General features: G+C 47.1%; 1 protein-coding gene across 1 annotated transcript in view; it reads right to left on the reverse strand.

Moving 5' to 3' along the window:
- Positions 1–940: 940 nt before the first annotated feature.
- The window catches only part of LOC138467406 (zinc finger protein 850-like), a 451,188-nt gene continuing 436,190 nt past the window's right edge, over positions 941–15,938 (reverse strand). The window contains exons 5-7 of the mRNA XM_069607355.1: positions 13,439–14,131; positions 5,178–5,279; positions 941–4,761 (exon numbers count right to left, since the gene is read on the reverse strand). Coding sequence (XP_069463456.1) covers positions 3,088–4,761; positions 5,178–5,279; positions 13,439–14,131 — 2,469 coding nt within the window. The 3' untranslated portion in view covers positions 941–3,087. The remainder of the gene's footprint in view (positions 4,762–5,177; positions 5,280–13,438; positions 14,132–15,938) is intronic.

A 15,938-nucleotide genomic window follows, 5' to 3' on the forward strand; every position in this document is an offset into this window, starting at 1 on the left:
GCGAGGTCAGGGTTGCCCTTTCCGGCGGAGTCAGGCCTATCCCAAGAGCTGTAGATTTGTTAAAGTTGATAGAGAAGCCAGTGACACTTCCATAGTCCTCCATCTCAGCCAGAGCGTGTTTCAGTTAGAGAGAGGGCTTTGAGATGGTTAATAGGACGTCGTCCGCATATAGGGCCACTTTATGTTGGGAGGATCCGACCTGGAGCCCCCTGATGGAGTCATTTAGTCTAATTCTTTGGGCAAAGGGTTCCATAACCAGGGCGAATAAGAGTGGAGAAAGCGGGCATCCCTGCCTGGTTCCACTGGTTAGAGGGATTGGGGAGGAGAAGGTGCCATTCATTCTAAAAAGGGTCTTTGAGGATCTGTAATTCTCCAAGACCATGGTTCGGAACTCCGATCCGAAGCCAAAGGCCTCCAGGGTGAGGTTCATAAAGGTCCAGTCTATTTTATCGAATGCCTTGGTGGCATCAAGGGCTAGAAGTGCCAAGCTTTGGGAGTTTCGAGTAGCCAGGTCCACCAGATCTAGAGTTCTACGAATGTTGTCACTTGTTGCTCTATTTCCAATAAATTCGGTCTAGTCTGGGTGGATTATGTCAGGCAGGATGCGAGAGAGGTGTGTAGCTAGGACCTTCGAGTAGATGTTGGCATCGATGTTCAGTAATGCAATGGGTCTGTAGGATGCCGGATTTGCCGGGTCCCCCCCAGGTTTAAGCAAAAGGATTGCAATAGATTTTTGCATGGAGGGGGTTATAGTGCCCATGCTCCAAAAAGAGTTAAAGAGATGCACCAAAGGTGGTAATAGTTGATGCCTGAAGGTTTTGTAGAATCTAGTGGTGTATCCGTCTGGTCTGGGGGCTCTGGATTTGGATTACATCAATTTAACATACCGTTTGGTGGTACTAACAATGTATTTTTAATGTTAACACAATGACACATTAGCTGAAGTTCAATGTTTTTTTAATCACCATTTCAGTCAGTTAATGAACACACTTGAGTAAGGTTTAATTTCGGCATCTGAGCTTATTCAGGACCAATTTCCTTTGGTAAATATTTTGCCAACTATTCCTTCTTGGAATTCATAGAGAGCGGCTAAGACATCATTACACCCACAACACTTTCCTTTTAGACCAAAGGCACCATTTCATTTCCACATTTGCACAGGTTTTACTGCCTCTCTGCACAGCGAATACTTCTATTCCATTTGCCCTTTCTACTGTATTCATAAAATGTCACATTTGACACTTTCCAATCCCTTCACACCAAACCAATTTCTTTTAAAACAGTGATTTAACAGTGGACATGCATCCTCACGTATGTGATTGTACCGCACCATGCCGACCCCAGGGAACTATCTACTAACCTTAAGTGCTCCAATAGAGATAGGAAATAGTGTAATACACTAGGGGGGTCCCGAGGGGAAGAGCTTTCCACTAGAGACGGGCAATAGTGTAATACACTAGAGGGGGTCCCGAGGGGAAGAGTGTTCCACTAGAGACGGGCAATAGTGTAATACACTAGAGGGGGTCCCGAGGGGAAGAGTGTTCCACTAGAGATAGGGAATAGTGTAATACACTAGAGGGGGTCCTGAGGGGAAGAGTGTTCCCCTATAGATAGGCAATAGTGTAATACACCATAGACAGTCCTGAGGAGAAAAGTGTTCCACTAGAGATAGGCAATAGTGTAATACACTAGAGGGGGTCGCGAGGGGGGAAGAGTGTTCCACTAGAGATAGGCAATAGTGTAATGCACTAGAGGGGGTCCTGAGGAGAAGAGTGTTCCACTAGGGATAGGCAATAGTGTAATGCACTAGAGGGGGTCCTGAGGAGAAGAGTGTTCCACTAGAGATAGGCAATAGTGTAATGCACTAGAGGGGGTCCTGAGGAGAAGAGTGTTCCACTAGAGATAGGCAATAGTCTAATGCATTAGAGGGGGTCCTGAGGAGAAGTGCTCCACTAGAGATAGGCAATAGTGTAATGCACCAGAGGGGGTCCTGAGGAGAAGAGTGTTCCACTAGAGAAAGGCAATAGTGTAATGCACTAGTGGGGGTCGCGAGGGGGGAAGAGTGTTCCACTAGAGATAGGCAATAGTGTAATGCACTAGAGCGGGTCCTGAGGAGAAGAGTGTTCCACTAGAGAAAGGCAATAGTGTAATGCACTAGAGGGGATCCTGAGGAGAAGAGTGTTCCACTAGAGATAGGCAATAGTGTAATGCACTAGTGGGGGTTGTGAGGGGGAAAGAGTGTTCCACTAGAGACAAGCATTAGTGTAATTCACTAGAGGGGATCCTGAGGAGAAGAGTGTTCCACTAGAGATAGAAAATAGTGCAATAACTAGAGGGGGTACTGAGGAGAAAAGTGTTCCACTAGAGAGAGGAAATAGTGTGAAGCTTAAGAGGGGTTCCTGAGGAGAACGTAGTGCCATAGAATTTGTTGCAAAAGTTAAACACTGCAGCGTTCAGCAGGGAGGGTGTTCCAGGCATTCATTTCATGGAAACAAGCATTTTCCCCCCTAAACGAACATGGCCTTTTCACATGTATTGTGCCAAGCTTAAGTCTTATTACCCATATGAGAATCCAGCTTCCTCCCAGTGTATTAAGGTGGGCTTCAGATAATTTACATTAGGAATGTTTTAATCCTTATGCTTTGAATTTGAAAGTAAAATTACTTTATAGCGGTACACAAATTGTATTCTCATTCCTAGTAGATGCATTTTGTAAATGAAGTAATAGACAAATGATACCTCTTGTAAGTCACGCTTCTCCGAACATAGAAATTAATGTAAAATAATACATGTCTTTTTTCTTTACAGTTTCTCTACAGATCATAGGACGGTTCACCCCATATATCCAATGAGGGCCTATAGTTATTGATTCAATCACTGAGTCTTTAAGCTGTTTCAAAATGTTGGTGCCCATTAATTTAGGTACAGTGTTCCATAGGATGGGTATTTAAAACAGAAGATTTTGGAATATACCAGAAGGGATGCATTTCAAACAGCAGAGATTTAACCGACCATAATCAGTCACTAGTCGTGTTCCAAAGGAAACTGGGAGCAGCTGTGCAGGCAGGTTCCTCACAGTTTTAGTCACTAGCCAAACTCTGTCCCATTGAAGAAGCATCTCCTCCCCTCTGAAGCTTCAATTGCAGAGGAGATTTCTCCAGCTATATGTCCTGTCTCCTGGTGGATAAGACCATCCTGTGTACTGAAGTCCTCCCCATATGAAGTGCACTGAAATGGACGCTCAAGTTTATGTTTACGCTGGTGTCTAATAAGGTTACAGCTCAGACTGAAGCTTTTTCCACATTCTGTGCACATATGAGGTTTTTCACCGGTATGTGTTCTCTGGTGGATAGTAAGAGATCCCTTCTGAGCAAACCCTTTCCCACATTCGATGCACACATGAGGTTTCTCACCTGTATGTATTCTCTGGTGGCTAGAAAGCTGCGACTTGCAAGCAAACCGTTTCCCACATTCAGTGCACTCATGAGGTTTCTCACCTGTATGTGTTCTCTGGTGGCTAATAAGATATCCCTTCCTAACAAACCCTTTCCCACATTCAGTGCACTCATAAGGTCTCTCACCTGTATGTGTTCTCTGGTGGATAGTAAGATATTCCTTCTGAGCAAACCCTTTCCCACATTCAGTGCACACATGAGGTCTCTCACCTGTATGTTTTCTCAGATGGTTAATAAGCTCTCTCTTCTCAGCAAACCCTTTCCCACATTCAGTGCATGTGTAAGGTTTCTCACCTGTATGTTTTCTCTGGTGACAAGTAAGCGCTCGTTTCTCAGCAAACCCGTTCCCACATTCAGTGCACTTATGAAGTTTCGCACCTGTATGTGTTCTCAGGTGACGAGTAAGAGCTCCCTTCCTAACAAACCATTTGCCACATTCACTGCACTCATGGGGTCTCTCACCTGTATGTGTTCTACGGTGGATAGTAAGATTTCCCTTCTGAGCAAACCCTTTCCCACATTCAGTGCACTCATGAGGTCTCTCACCTGTATGTGTTGCCAGGTGGGCAGTAAGCTGATGCCTCTGAGCAAACCCTTTCCCACATTCAGTGCACTCATGTGGTTTCTCACCCATATGTGTTCTCTGGTGCCTAGAAAGTTGACCCACATGAGCAAATTCTTTCCCACATTCAGTGCACTCATGAGGTTTCTCACCTGTATGTTGTCTGCTCTGGTGGATAGTAAGAGTTCCCTTCCGAGAAAACCAAGTCCCACATGCAGTGCACTCATGAGGCCTCTCGCATGTATGTGTTCTCAGGTGGCCAGTAAGTTCTCCCTTGGTAGCAAACCCTTTCCCACATTCAGTGCACACATGAGGTCTCTCACCTGTATGTGTTCTCTGGTGGATAGAAAGATGACCCATCTGAGCAAACTCTTTCCCACATTCAGTGCACACATGAGGTCTCTCACCTGTATGTATTCTCTGGTGGATAGAAAGATGACCATTCTGAGCAAACTCTTTCCCACATTCAGTGCACAAATAAGGTTTCTCACCTGTATGTGTTCTATGGTGGTTTATAAGATGTCCCTTGCGAGCAAACCCTTTCCCACATTCAGTGCACACATGGGGTTTCTGGCCATTATGTACTTGCTGTTGGCAGATAAGTGTATCATGCAAGTGGACATTATTCCCAGATTCAGTGCACTGATAAATATTTTCCCTTGTGTCCTCATGTGGGAAATATGTATGTTCTTGAGATGGCAACGTTCTCCACATTCTGTGCACGTGTGAGGTTTGCTCACCAGTTTACTTTGTAAGAGGACCCTTTCCACTGAACCTTTTATACAATTCAGGGCACAGGTGATCTTTCTCGTCTGGAGATAATTTCTGGTGACAACCCAGCTTTTCCCCCTGAAGCTTTTAAAATATTTAGTGCATGGATACTGTTATTTTGAATTTACTGGGGTTTCAAAACAATGATTTAAACAAACTACCCTTACATTCAGAATGTGTATAAAGGAGCACTCATGTGTGTTCTCAAAGGAATAATATACAAAACAAAAAGACTTGTATTACTGCACATCAAGTACTGTTGCTATCATTATCAAGCACTGTTGCCATCATTATCAAACACTGTTGCCATCATTATCAAGCACTGTTGCCATCATTACCAAACACTGTTGCCATCATTAGCAAGCATTGTTGCCGTCATTATCACACACTGTAGCTATCATTAGTTTGTAAAGCTGGTTTGAAGGTTTGCAGTTCATTAGTCCAGGGAATTTTACAATGACTGTTGTTGCATTTTCCGGGCCATCAATCACCTATTGGAATAACAGGAGAGGCACATTATTAGTTTCAAGATGTTCACAAACTCAGGCATCACTTGTAACATGCAGACTGGTACTCAGTAGTAGTGATGTGCATTAGTTAATTACTCACATAGTAACTAACAACACCTTGAATACTACGGTGCCATCTGGGGGGAACATGAGACAGATACGGGGCATGAGCTTGGTTCCTGTACTTAACATGGACCCATCTTACCTTGGCAATGGATTAACCCCTGATAGATATCCCGGGACTACCATCATTTCACCACACGTCCTGATGAAGGCCTGCTCACCTAGCTGCAATTTACAGCTGTTTTAGGCCGAAACACTGTTGTGTCGACGACTATACTTCACATGAACAGTGCACAGTTCAAACACTGTTGTTATTGTGACTCTTTTTATGTTATGTCAATGATTGTTGATTTCTGTCTTCATTGCACAACTGCTCTGACAATCTTTTGCTGTTGTATGTTTGTACATTAAGATCCTCTTTTGGCACTGATCATACTCATTTGTATTGTTTCTCTAGAATTCCCCTTGGTACTCTATCTCAAGATTATTAAAATACACCAATGTGAAATAATGTATGTGTAGTTACATTTTGATATTTGGGAGTTGAGGGACCTCTCACCCTGAAAAATTGTGTTTTGTTCATTCTAGTTTATCTACCTGGGTCTTTCAGGGTTTAGCCAGGTGCCCTAATATTTAAATCATCTGCTGGGGACAGACACCCTGATAGGAGGCAGAGTAGTGGTGCTCTAGTCATAACATGTAATGTCACAGAGGTGATTTTCAGCAGGAATAGTGTCATTTTTATTTATTTCAAAGATTTTAGCACCCAAGAGCATAATGAGTCGTTTTCAGGAGGGGACACTCTGTTTCATTGTTAAGGAGTGTGTGCGAGTGGTTATGTTACTTGCCAGTTTCCTGCAGTCCGATCCATACCCCTTCGTTTTGTGGATTCTGATAATTGCAACCAAGGTTCAATCTCAGAAAGCCCCTGAACCCTCTGTGCTGTGAACAAGACATCACTAAATGTTGAAGGTTAAAGGCTGGACTCCAGCACAGCGCGCAATACAAACAAACCCAATTTAATTTTTTGGGAAATAGTAATGCCAAAATGAAAGAAAGCTTTCTCAAATACTGATTTCAACCAGAATACATTCCATCACTTCCAACTGCAAAGCCATAAATGTAATGTCTGTTCATTCTTGGGGGGCTGAGGGGACCTCTGCTAGGAGAGGGGGCCAGGGGCTATGTAACCCCAGATGCTTGTTTTGGCAGCAATTTGCAGATGCTGTTCTGCCAACACAGACCCACAACAGATTCTCCCCGCCATTGTCACCCGGTGCCTAAAGCGAAGCGGTCTTGAAGCCATCATGTAATGTCTGGAGCCTTCTCTCCCGGCACCATCCAGCTGTGTGAGCAGAGACCAATGAAAGACTTGTTTGCTAGTCCAATGTGACTCGTGAATTTAAGAATGAATGTGTACTGGAGGTGTGAGGGGAGCATTTGGTGTGTGTGTGTGTATGGGGGTTTGCCCACTATAAAAAAAATGCAACAAAAATTCCAGGGGAGGAGCCATCGCATCGAGATGGTCCAGATCCCAATATATACTGAAATTACTTTAAACCAAAAAGTTATGTAAGCCTAGTGCTGAAAGTATAATGGTTTAGGTTTAGTGCTGAAAGTATAATGGTGCAAGTCTAGTGCTGAGGTATAATGGTGCAAGTCTAGTGCTGAGGTATAATGGTGCATGTCTAGTGCTGAGGTATAATGGTGCAAGTATAGTGCTGAGGTATAATTGTGCAAGTGAAAGGGGCCCCTACGGGTCCCTCGCAATATGGAAACAAGGCAATAACCATACAAGAAAGGATGCGCCAGACACAAGGTTCAAATTCCAATTGATAGGGTTTATTGCAAGCAAAAATAGTCCCAATTGGCCAACTGTGATCTCACGCCCCACGACGTGTATTCTCTAGACCTCGAGGGACGCAAGAGAGCGAATTACGTACATCAGTTACATATATACAAAATGCATATCATACAATCAGCAAAGTCATGTTCAACACCCCTCTGTATTAAGTTCCTTTGAACTCGGGATGACGATAGACATATCCGACGCGTATGACGATTATAATGCTTTCGATGTCTATTCTAGTAACAATGTGTAATTAAAAAGTGCAGAGGCATCTTCTAGTTGTTGAACAGAACACGGTGCTTCTGTTCTTGGAAGCAAGCTGCCCACGGGGGAAGAGCCACATTCCAAGCTTTGCTATCTATGGGGTGCTATTCGTGTCCTGGGAGCCGACACGCTCTAGCTACGTTTAAAATGGCCGCTTGTTCGTCAAGCATAGCAGTCTGTATTTCTATAATTCTGTGCATAAGACGGTTGGCCTTCGGCCATCAAGATACGTCCATCATTCAAATGAAGGGTATTCACTTTTCCAGATTGACACAAGTCTAATGCTGAGGTATAATGGTGCAAGTCTAGTGCTGAGGTATAATGGTGCAAGTCTAGTGCTGAGGTATAATGGTGCAAGTCAAGTGCTGAGGTATAATGGTGCAAGTCGAGTGCAGAGGTATAATGGTGCAAGTCTAGTGCTGAGGTATACTGGTGCAAGTCTAGTGCTGAAGTATTATGGTGCAAGTCTAGTGCTGAAGTATAATGGTGCAAGTCTAGTGCTGAAGTATAATGGTGCAAGTCTAGTGCAGAGGTATAATGGTGCAAGTCTACTGCAGAGGTATAACGGTGCAAGTCTAGTGCTGAAGTATAACGGTGCAAGTCTAGTGCAGAGGTATAACGGTGCAAGTCTAGTGCAGAGGTATAATGGTGCAAGTCTAGTGCAGAGGTATAATGGTGCAAGTCTAGTGCAGAGGTATAATGGTGCAAGTCTAGTGCAGAGGTATAATGGTGCAAGTCTAGTACAGAGGTATAATGGTGCAAGTCTAGTGCTGAGGCATAATACTGACCTTCTAAATAGAGGCTAAGCGCTAAGTGCAAGTGGTTACCATACACTTCATAAAGTTCTATGATTTAAGGGTTAGCCACTGAAAACTAGCCATGCAGCTGGCCTGCTCTTTAAATGATTTCTCTGTCAGCGCAAATGGACACATTACACCCTGCACCCACTTTAAATCTAACCTTAAATATAATCAAGAAGAAGGTACCAGGGGGTGCACTGATGAGAGCAGCCTCAGCGCAACTCTCTCCAGCATCAGGGCCTAAAAAAGTGGACTGAGCCCCCACCTAGAGACCCCCCCTGTCTCAGAGGCTTCACACCTCCCCTCCCCCTATCCCGGCTGCAGGGGAACTCCAGCAGCACCCCTGGGTGAAAGAACGGTTGAAATCGGCCTGTTCTTGCCGGGAAACGAGTAAGGACCCAACTGGCACAGGCGAAAGTGTCCCTCTCCATGTGTCTGACGTGTTGGAGGGGGACGCACACAAAGAAGAGAAGCCGCCGAGAGAAGCTCAGAGAAGCAGGCCAGGGCTGGAGGGGAGACGAACATTCGCGCACCCGCCACCCACCCCCTCCAACGGTGAGCAACCAGTTGAGAGAGCGGTTGGGGAGGTGAGGACTCCCCCAGTTGTCACCAGGGCAGCTGCGAGCCTAAGGGAGCCGCTCAGCCTGGGGGAGGGGCTCCCTCCATATCACTGAGTACAAGGCGGAAGATTGGGTCAGGGTTGGAGGTGAGATGACCCCTCTCCACCCACCCCCTGTGAAGGGCGAATCAGAGGAGAGCAGCGGTTGCGGAGGTGAGCGACCCCTCCACCCCCCCATCTGTCACCAGGCCGGCCGGGCCACCTGGGGGAGAGATCCCTCCATCCAACCTAACGGCGGGAGCGGAGGCCCACCCCACAATATCGGGAACACAAGGAAGAGAGCCAGCTAGAAGATAGCTGGGACAGGTCCGGGCAGGCATTGTGGGAGCACCACTGCTGCACTGTGGAACAGGGGCGCGCCCCTGACAACATCTTTGAGCAAACGCCTCATTTTTTGTGGAGCCCAGGACATGTGGAACTGGTACACAGTGCTATAGGAAGGGGGCCCCGTGGGGCAAATCACTATTGGAAACAGGTGGCTGCCACTATTGATATGATAAGGCATTTATAACGTGCCTATACACAAGTGTTTCAAGGCGCGATGAGGCAAGGGAGGGGGAACAGAGGGAAGACTGAGACAACGATCTTACTAGGGCAGGTGGCATTGAGATCGCGCAAGTGTACGGGAGGGGAAGAGGGGGAAAAGTGCAGAGGGAAGGGGGAGGGGGCAGTGCATTGGATAAACAGTAAAATAAGTAAAGCCAAGTTGAGACAATAAATACAAACTGGGTCTGGACACACCACGCAGAAGGAGGGAGGCAGCCAGGAGTGACAGTGGGCACAGATCTGGCATAAGGAAAAATAAAATAAAAAGAACTAGGGGCATTTAGAGAGAAGAGTACTCCCACCAATATGGGAGCCCTTACACACGGTGCAATACCCCCACTCCCCCTGGAGCCAGCAGTGGCTAGCGCGCAGGGAACACCACAGTGGAGAAGCAGATTAGCCTGGGGCCTAGGGATGCCTCAGAAAAGGGACGTAAGAAGGCGCCAAGGGCATATGGAAAGGGAGGCCCCCCTCTCATGCAGAACCCCCCCTGCACCTAGCACGGCACCCCGCCAAGGATAGAGGAGACAACCCATAGCCCAGGGGGAGTCCACCACTTGACCTCAGGCGAGGATCCCATAGCCTCACAGAGAGAAGCCACACACGCGGGATACCTGCAACAACCATCCACCGGAGCCCAGTGGGAGTGAGCCTGGGAGTACTGCCTCCCCCCCCCCCAGCGGCAGGAAAATCTGAGGAGGTACTGGAGGGCGAAGGGAGAGACCCGGAGTAAGTGCACGAAGGAAGGTATACACACAAGGAGAGCCAGGACAAGACACAGAGGGATCCTGGGACCCCGGCTCCACTCTGGGATAAACAGCGCTGGTGTGGGCCCCGTAGGTCCTTTCTGGGGCATGTGTCCGCCTAGTGGGGAACCTACCCACAACCACCGTTAAGTGATGACACCATCCTTATGGTGCAGGAAAGAAAGAAGGGATGGTACGAAGAAGAAGAAGAAGTGCCCCCTTCTTGCCCCCACCTGCCCCATGGGGCCCTAACAGTGTCAAGTGAACAGGGCTAAGGTGAGAGCCCCCAGGAATCACATCTGGGGCGTGTGCCCGCCTTAGGAGGTACCAAGCAATGTGGTACCCAACACCCATAGGGGAGAGCGGATATGGACAAGAACCTTCCCATCCAATTGAGGGGATGAAGGAGGTGTTCCTGGCACCCACAACCCCTGCCCCCTCGCCCACCACAAGCACCCAAGTGTCCCGGACTGTGGGGGCAAAGACAGTGGCGCGAGCCAGCAACTGACTGTAGGTCCCCAGAAGTGGATGAATAGGACCTTAATAACGATTTAGACAAGCAGCGGGAGAACTGGGGCGGAGACACGACCCAAACAAATAAAGTAGTGCTTCACCCTACCCATAGACTGGAGAGAAAAACTTGGACACTTTGAATACCAGAAACCAGAGCTGTGCAGAGCAATGTCTAAACCCACCATGTCAGAAGTGGAGTGCGATGCCATGCCCACCAACAGTTACCTGTAATTGTTGTTCTCCAGCATGGATCTGGCATGGATTCACACGCTCATGAATATTCCCTGTCGTCAGGCTGGGAATCCTCGGTAAAGAAAACAATCTGTTTCAGTTTAATTTCTGAACTGTCTTTCCCGTAACAACCAATCACTGGTCTCTGGGTCATACTGCCCCCAGCCAATGACTGCCCTCTACCTACTTGGATGTCATTGCAGTGTTCAGCCCTACTTGGAAGGAACATATTGACCACTTAGGATATGTTTTGCAGGCTCTTGTTTGAGTAGTAGGGGTGGCCAATTTTGCACAGCTTGTACCTTGCTAGACAATGGCCTGGTTTCACTTCCTCCTACCTCATTTCCAAGGTAGACCACTTTACTCTGACCAATTTGACTCTTACTCGGCTTTATGGTCAGATGGGCCTGCTCAAGAGCCTGCAAAACATATCCTAAGTGGTCAATATGTTCCTTCCAAGTAGAGCTGAACACTGCAATGACATCCAGGTATGCCATGCAGAAGTCCTCCATCCCATTCAGAACATGATTCACCATCCTTTGGAATGTAGCAGGTGCTTTCTTTAGTTGAAAAGGCATGACTATAAACTCCTGGGGTTGAAAATGCAGTTTTCTCCTTGGCATGGTCTGTCAGAGCTATTTGCCAATAGCCGGAGGTTAGGTCAAATGTAATGAGGTACTTGGCTGCACCAAATTTGTCCACCAGCTCATCTGTCCTAAGTAAAGGATGGGTATCAGTCGCGGTGACTGCATTAAGGGCTCTATAGTCCACACAGAATCTCAACTCTTTGGATCCTGCCTTTGGTACCATCACAACTGGGCTAGACCATGGACTAGTAGAGGGCTCTATTACCCCGAGATCAAGCATCTTGTTGACCTCTTCCTTTATGTGGGATCTCACATGGTCTGACATTCTATAACCTCTGCTTTTAACAGGTAGACAGTCACCAGTGAGAGTCTCAAGCTGGCCCCAAGGGTTCAAGCCTGGTGAAAGTGAAAACAGAGGGTCAAACTGATTTAAAAGAATTCTGCACTCCTCCTGCTGTTCCAGTGTCAGATCAGAAGAGAGATTGACTCCTACCTTACCATCTAAAGGTTGTCACCTGAGGAGGTCAGGTAGAGGCTCACTCTCCTCCTCCTCTTGAGCAGAGGCTAGAAGCAAAGCTCCCAATTCTGATTTAGAGACATAGGCCTTTAGGCGGCTGGTGTGAAAGACCCTCGGGGCCTCCTTAGGATTGCCTAAGTCCACCACATAATTGACTCTCCAAATGTTCCCACAACCTTGAAGGGTCTAATCCATTTGTCCTTTAATGCCCTCTGCCTTGTAGGTAACATAACTAGAACTAGCTGGTCTTGAGTAAACTCAACCATGTTGGCCCTCTGGTCATGCCAATGCTTCACCAGAGCCTGACCTGCTTTCAAGTTATCTGAAGCTTCTGTCATCATGTGTCATCATGTGTGTCATTCTCCTTTGGAGACCTAACACATAGTCAGTGGGCCTCATTACGAGGTTGGAGGTAGCCATGGCGCTATTAGCGCCATGGCTGCCTTCAAATTCGTTCCGACTCCGCCCTTGTGAATGGAGCAATTACCGGACCATTCCAAGGTTGGCGGGACCGGTAATTCCCCATTCAACAGGGCCCTTCCCCATTCCCATTTGAGCCCCCATAGGGCTCAATGGGAATGCGCTAAGAACGGTACCGCAAATTGCGGTACCGTTATTAGCTCCAGAGCCCCTTTGCGGAACCTGTCCTTAACGCCTGGAAAAACCAGGCGTTAAGGGAGGACCCGCAAAGGGAACTCGTAGTAGGGCGGTAAGGGGTTACCGGCACCGGCTTACCGCCCACCTCGTAATGAGGCCCAGTGACTGTCACTGGCTTGTGGGAAGGAGCACTCTGCACTCTACAACCCTTCCTTGATTAGGGCCAATGGACCTCTAACCAGATAACCATAGAGAAGCTCAAAAGGGACTGAATCCAACCCCTTCCTGAGGGACTTCTCTATAAGCAAAAAGAAGGCATGGCAGTAGAAGGTCCCACTTTCTTCTAAGGGGTTCTTCTAAAGCACCTCTTCATCGTTCTATTAAACCTCTCTACCAACCCATTGGTTTGAGGATGGTAGGCTGTTGAGAACTTGTAGGTCACTCCACAGGCTTGCATGCAGTGGGACATAAAGTTGGATCCCCTGTCAGAGATAACCTCCTTGGAAAATCTACTCTGGTAAAAATACCAAGTAGGGCCTTAGCCACTCCCTGAGCAGTAACAGTCCTCATAGGTATGGCTTCAGGATACCTGGTAGCATGGTCTATCACAACCAAGATAAATTGGTTGCCTCAATATGTTGGAGGATCTAAGGGACCAACAATGTGCGACAGCTTCTACAGAATGTATCTACATCAGATCCCATCTTGGGCCAGTAGAAATAAAGAGAAATCATTTCCTTGGTCTTCTTAAAGCTTAAGTGACCAGCCATAGGAATGTCATGGGCTAACTGTAGAAACTGAGGTCTCACCTCCTGGCGCACTACAAGTCTTCCATAGTCTCCTGGGGTTGACTCAATAGGTTCACTGTAGTGGAGGCCATCCTCCCAGTACAACCTGTGCTTTCCTGGCCCTTGTTGTTCCAGCTGGGAGGCTGCCTGTTGGTGAAGTCCTTCAAGAGTAGGACCCGCTGTTTGACCTCTGCTGAAGTCTGCCATACAGGGGCGACCTTCTGCCAGTAAAGACTGCAGCTCAGGATGGTGTTTAGGATCCAGATCTCCAACAAGAGGAAGGTCTTCTTCCAGCTCTGTATCATCAGTAGCTGACTCAACCTCTTCTGGTTGGATCTCACACTCAGCCTCAATTGGTGGAGTAGTCACTGGTGTGACATTGGACTGTCCCCTCAGGCATGTCCTGGTTTGATGCACAGGAGTGCTATCTTTCTTGTTTCCTGAGACGTTATGTTTCCCCTTTGTCATTTTCTTCCTGGAAATAGAAGTTGGCTTTTCCTGTGGACTGGATGTTGTAGGTTCTTCTGTAACAACCCACTGAGATTCATTTAAAGTGAACTCTCTGGCCTTCATAGTCTGCTCCTGCTTCCTTTTACTGGGAGGCCTGGGGGTGCTTGATACAACTCCAAGAGATTTTAAGTCATTCACCAGCAGGACTCTCCCAGGCACCTCACTTTGTATACTGACAGGCATTCTAACAGTCATATTGTTGCACTGGATGAGAGATCATAGTATTGGGACCATCTGGATAGGGCCTCCAGCAAGCTTAGTGGGGCCTGTGGGTGCCTTGGCAACATCCTCGTGTTTAAAAAAGGTTTCATCCACCACTGTGATGCTGGCCCCAGTGTCTCTAATGGCAGGGGTCTCCTGACCATTTACAAGTACACTGTCCTTGTAGTATTCTTTTGTGTTATCCGGTATACAGTTATACACATCTACATTCTGCTGCTCCCACAGACCCAGGGACAATAAAAAAACACTGGCAGAGACTGCAATCGGGTCTTCAGTCAATAGGTCAAAGTTTCCACTTGCCATATGTACTTCTCCCTCAGGGATGAAGGCTAAGGAGGCAGTGTGGACTCCTGAAGGTTTACCCTTACATCTGGGATCCCCTTTCACATGGTCAGTTGCCCCACAAGCATAACATTTTCCAAATGTTTGGCAAATGGGGGCTTCTGCTGACCTCCCTCTGGTTTGGCACCAGAGATTTCAGTAGACTGAAGTGGTTTCTCATGTGGCTTACCCTTCTTATGTTTGTGGCCCTCTTTTGGAAGGGAGGTTTTAGAATTCTCTTTGTCATCTTTCTTGTGCTGCTTCCCCTCATCCTTTTTATGAGGGGCCCCAGAAATCTTGTGAGTAGCTCTGTTGGCACAACCCACAAGTCAGCAGCTTTTGCTAGCTTCTGGGGATCAATTTCTTTTGAATCAGCCAAGTGCTGTCTCAGCTCAGGAGAGCAGGCATCAAAACTAGACTCCAACAAAAACAGATCTCTCATTCCTTCAAAAGAGTTCACTCTGTAAAGCTTAACCCAACCATCTAGGTTTTTGAAACATTCACACACCCAGGTAACCCATGGGGTACCATCATTCTTTTTGAGGGTCCTAAACCGCTTAAGGTACTAGGAAGGAGTTTCCCAAATCTAGCTATCAAACCTAGCTTCACATTTTCATACTCCAATCTTTCAAATTCCCCCACCTCCATTACAGCATTAGTTGCAACCTGTGAGAGCTTAGACAAAAGCCAAGAAATCAACCGATTCCCTGTTGAGACTCTGAATCCCATAGTTATATTCAAAAGCATCAACCAATCCAAATTATCAAGTTTCACATCATACAAAGTCACTGCTTCTTTAGGCATGCAAGGTCTCTTTGGACTGGAAGACCTAGAAGACTCTGGGATAGAAACATTTTCAAGTGACAATTTCTTCATTTGAAGAGCATGTTGCATTTCCATTTCACATTGTCCTGCTTCTTGATTTTTGCTTGGATTTGTAATCTTTTGAATTCTAACTCGTCTCATTTTCTCAAGGGACACACTGGGCCTCATTACACGGTAGGAGGTAAACATGGCACCATTAGCGCCATAGCTACCCCCTTACCGCATTCCGGGTCCGTGTTCCCGGAATAGGGACTTACCAGGTCATTCCGACCTTGGAGGACCCGGTAAGTCCCCATTCCGGGAACCATTCCCCATTCCCATTTGAGCCCCCATAGGGCTCAATGGGAATGGGGAAGGAGCTAATAACGTAGCTCTCAAGTCCCTCAACGGGTCCCTTCCTTAATGTCTGGTACAACCAGGTGTTAAGGAAGGGACCCGCTAAGGGACCTCGTAGTAGGGCGCTAAGGGATTACCGGCACCAGTGCCCTTACCGGTGCTGGTAATCCCTTAGCGCCTACCGTGTAATGAGGCCCACTTTCTGGACTCAATGATGGACCTTGTGGGGTCCTTGCGGCTAAAGGTTGAGGCATACGCGCCTGTTGAGGTATAGAGGGGCTCTCGTTCTGAGACTCTTCAACAATAT

This window comes from Ambystoma mexicanum, chromosome 4q (genome assembly GCF_040938575.1).
Source record: "Ambystoma mexicanum isolate Mex_15411 chromosome 4q, UKY_AmexF1_1, whole genome shotgun sequence".
NCBI lineage: Eukaryota > Metazoa > Chordata > Amphibia > Caudata > Ambystomatidae > Ambystoma > Ambystoma mexicanum.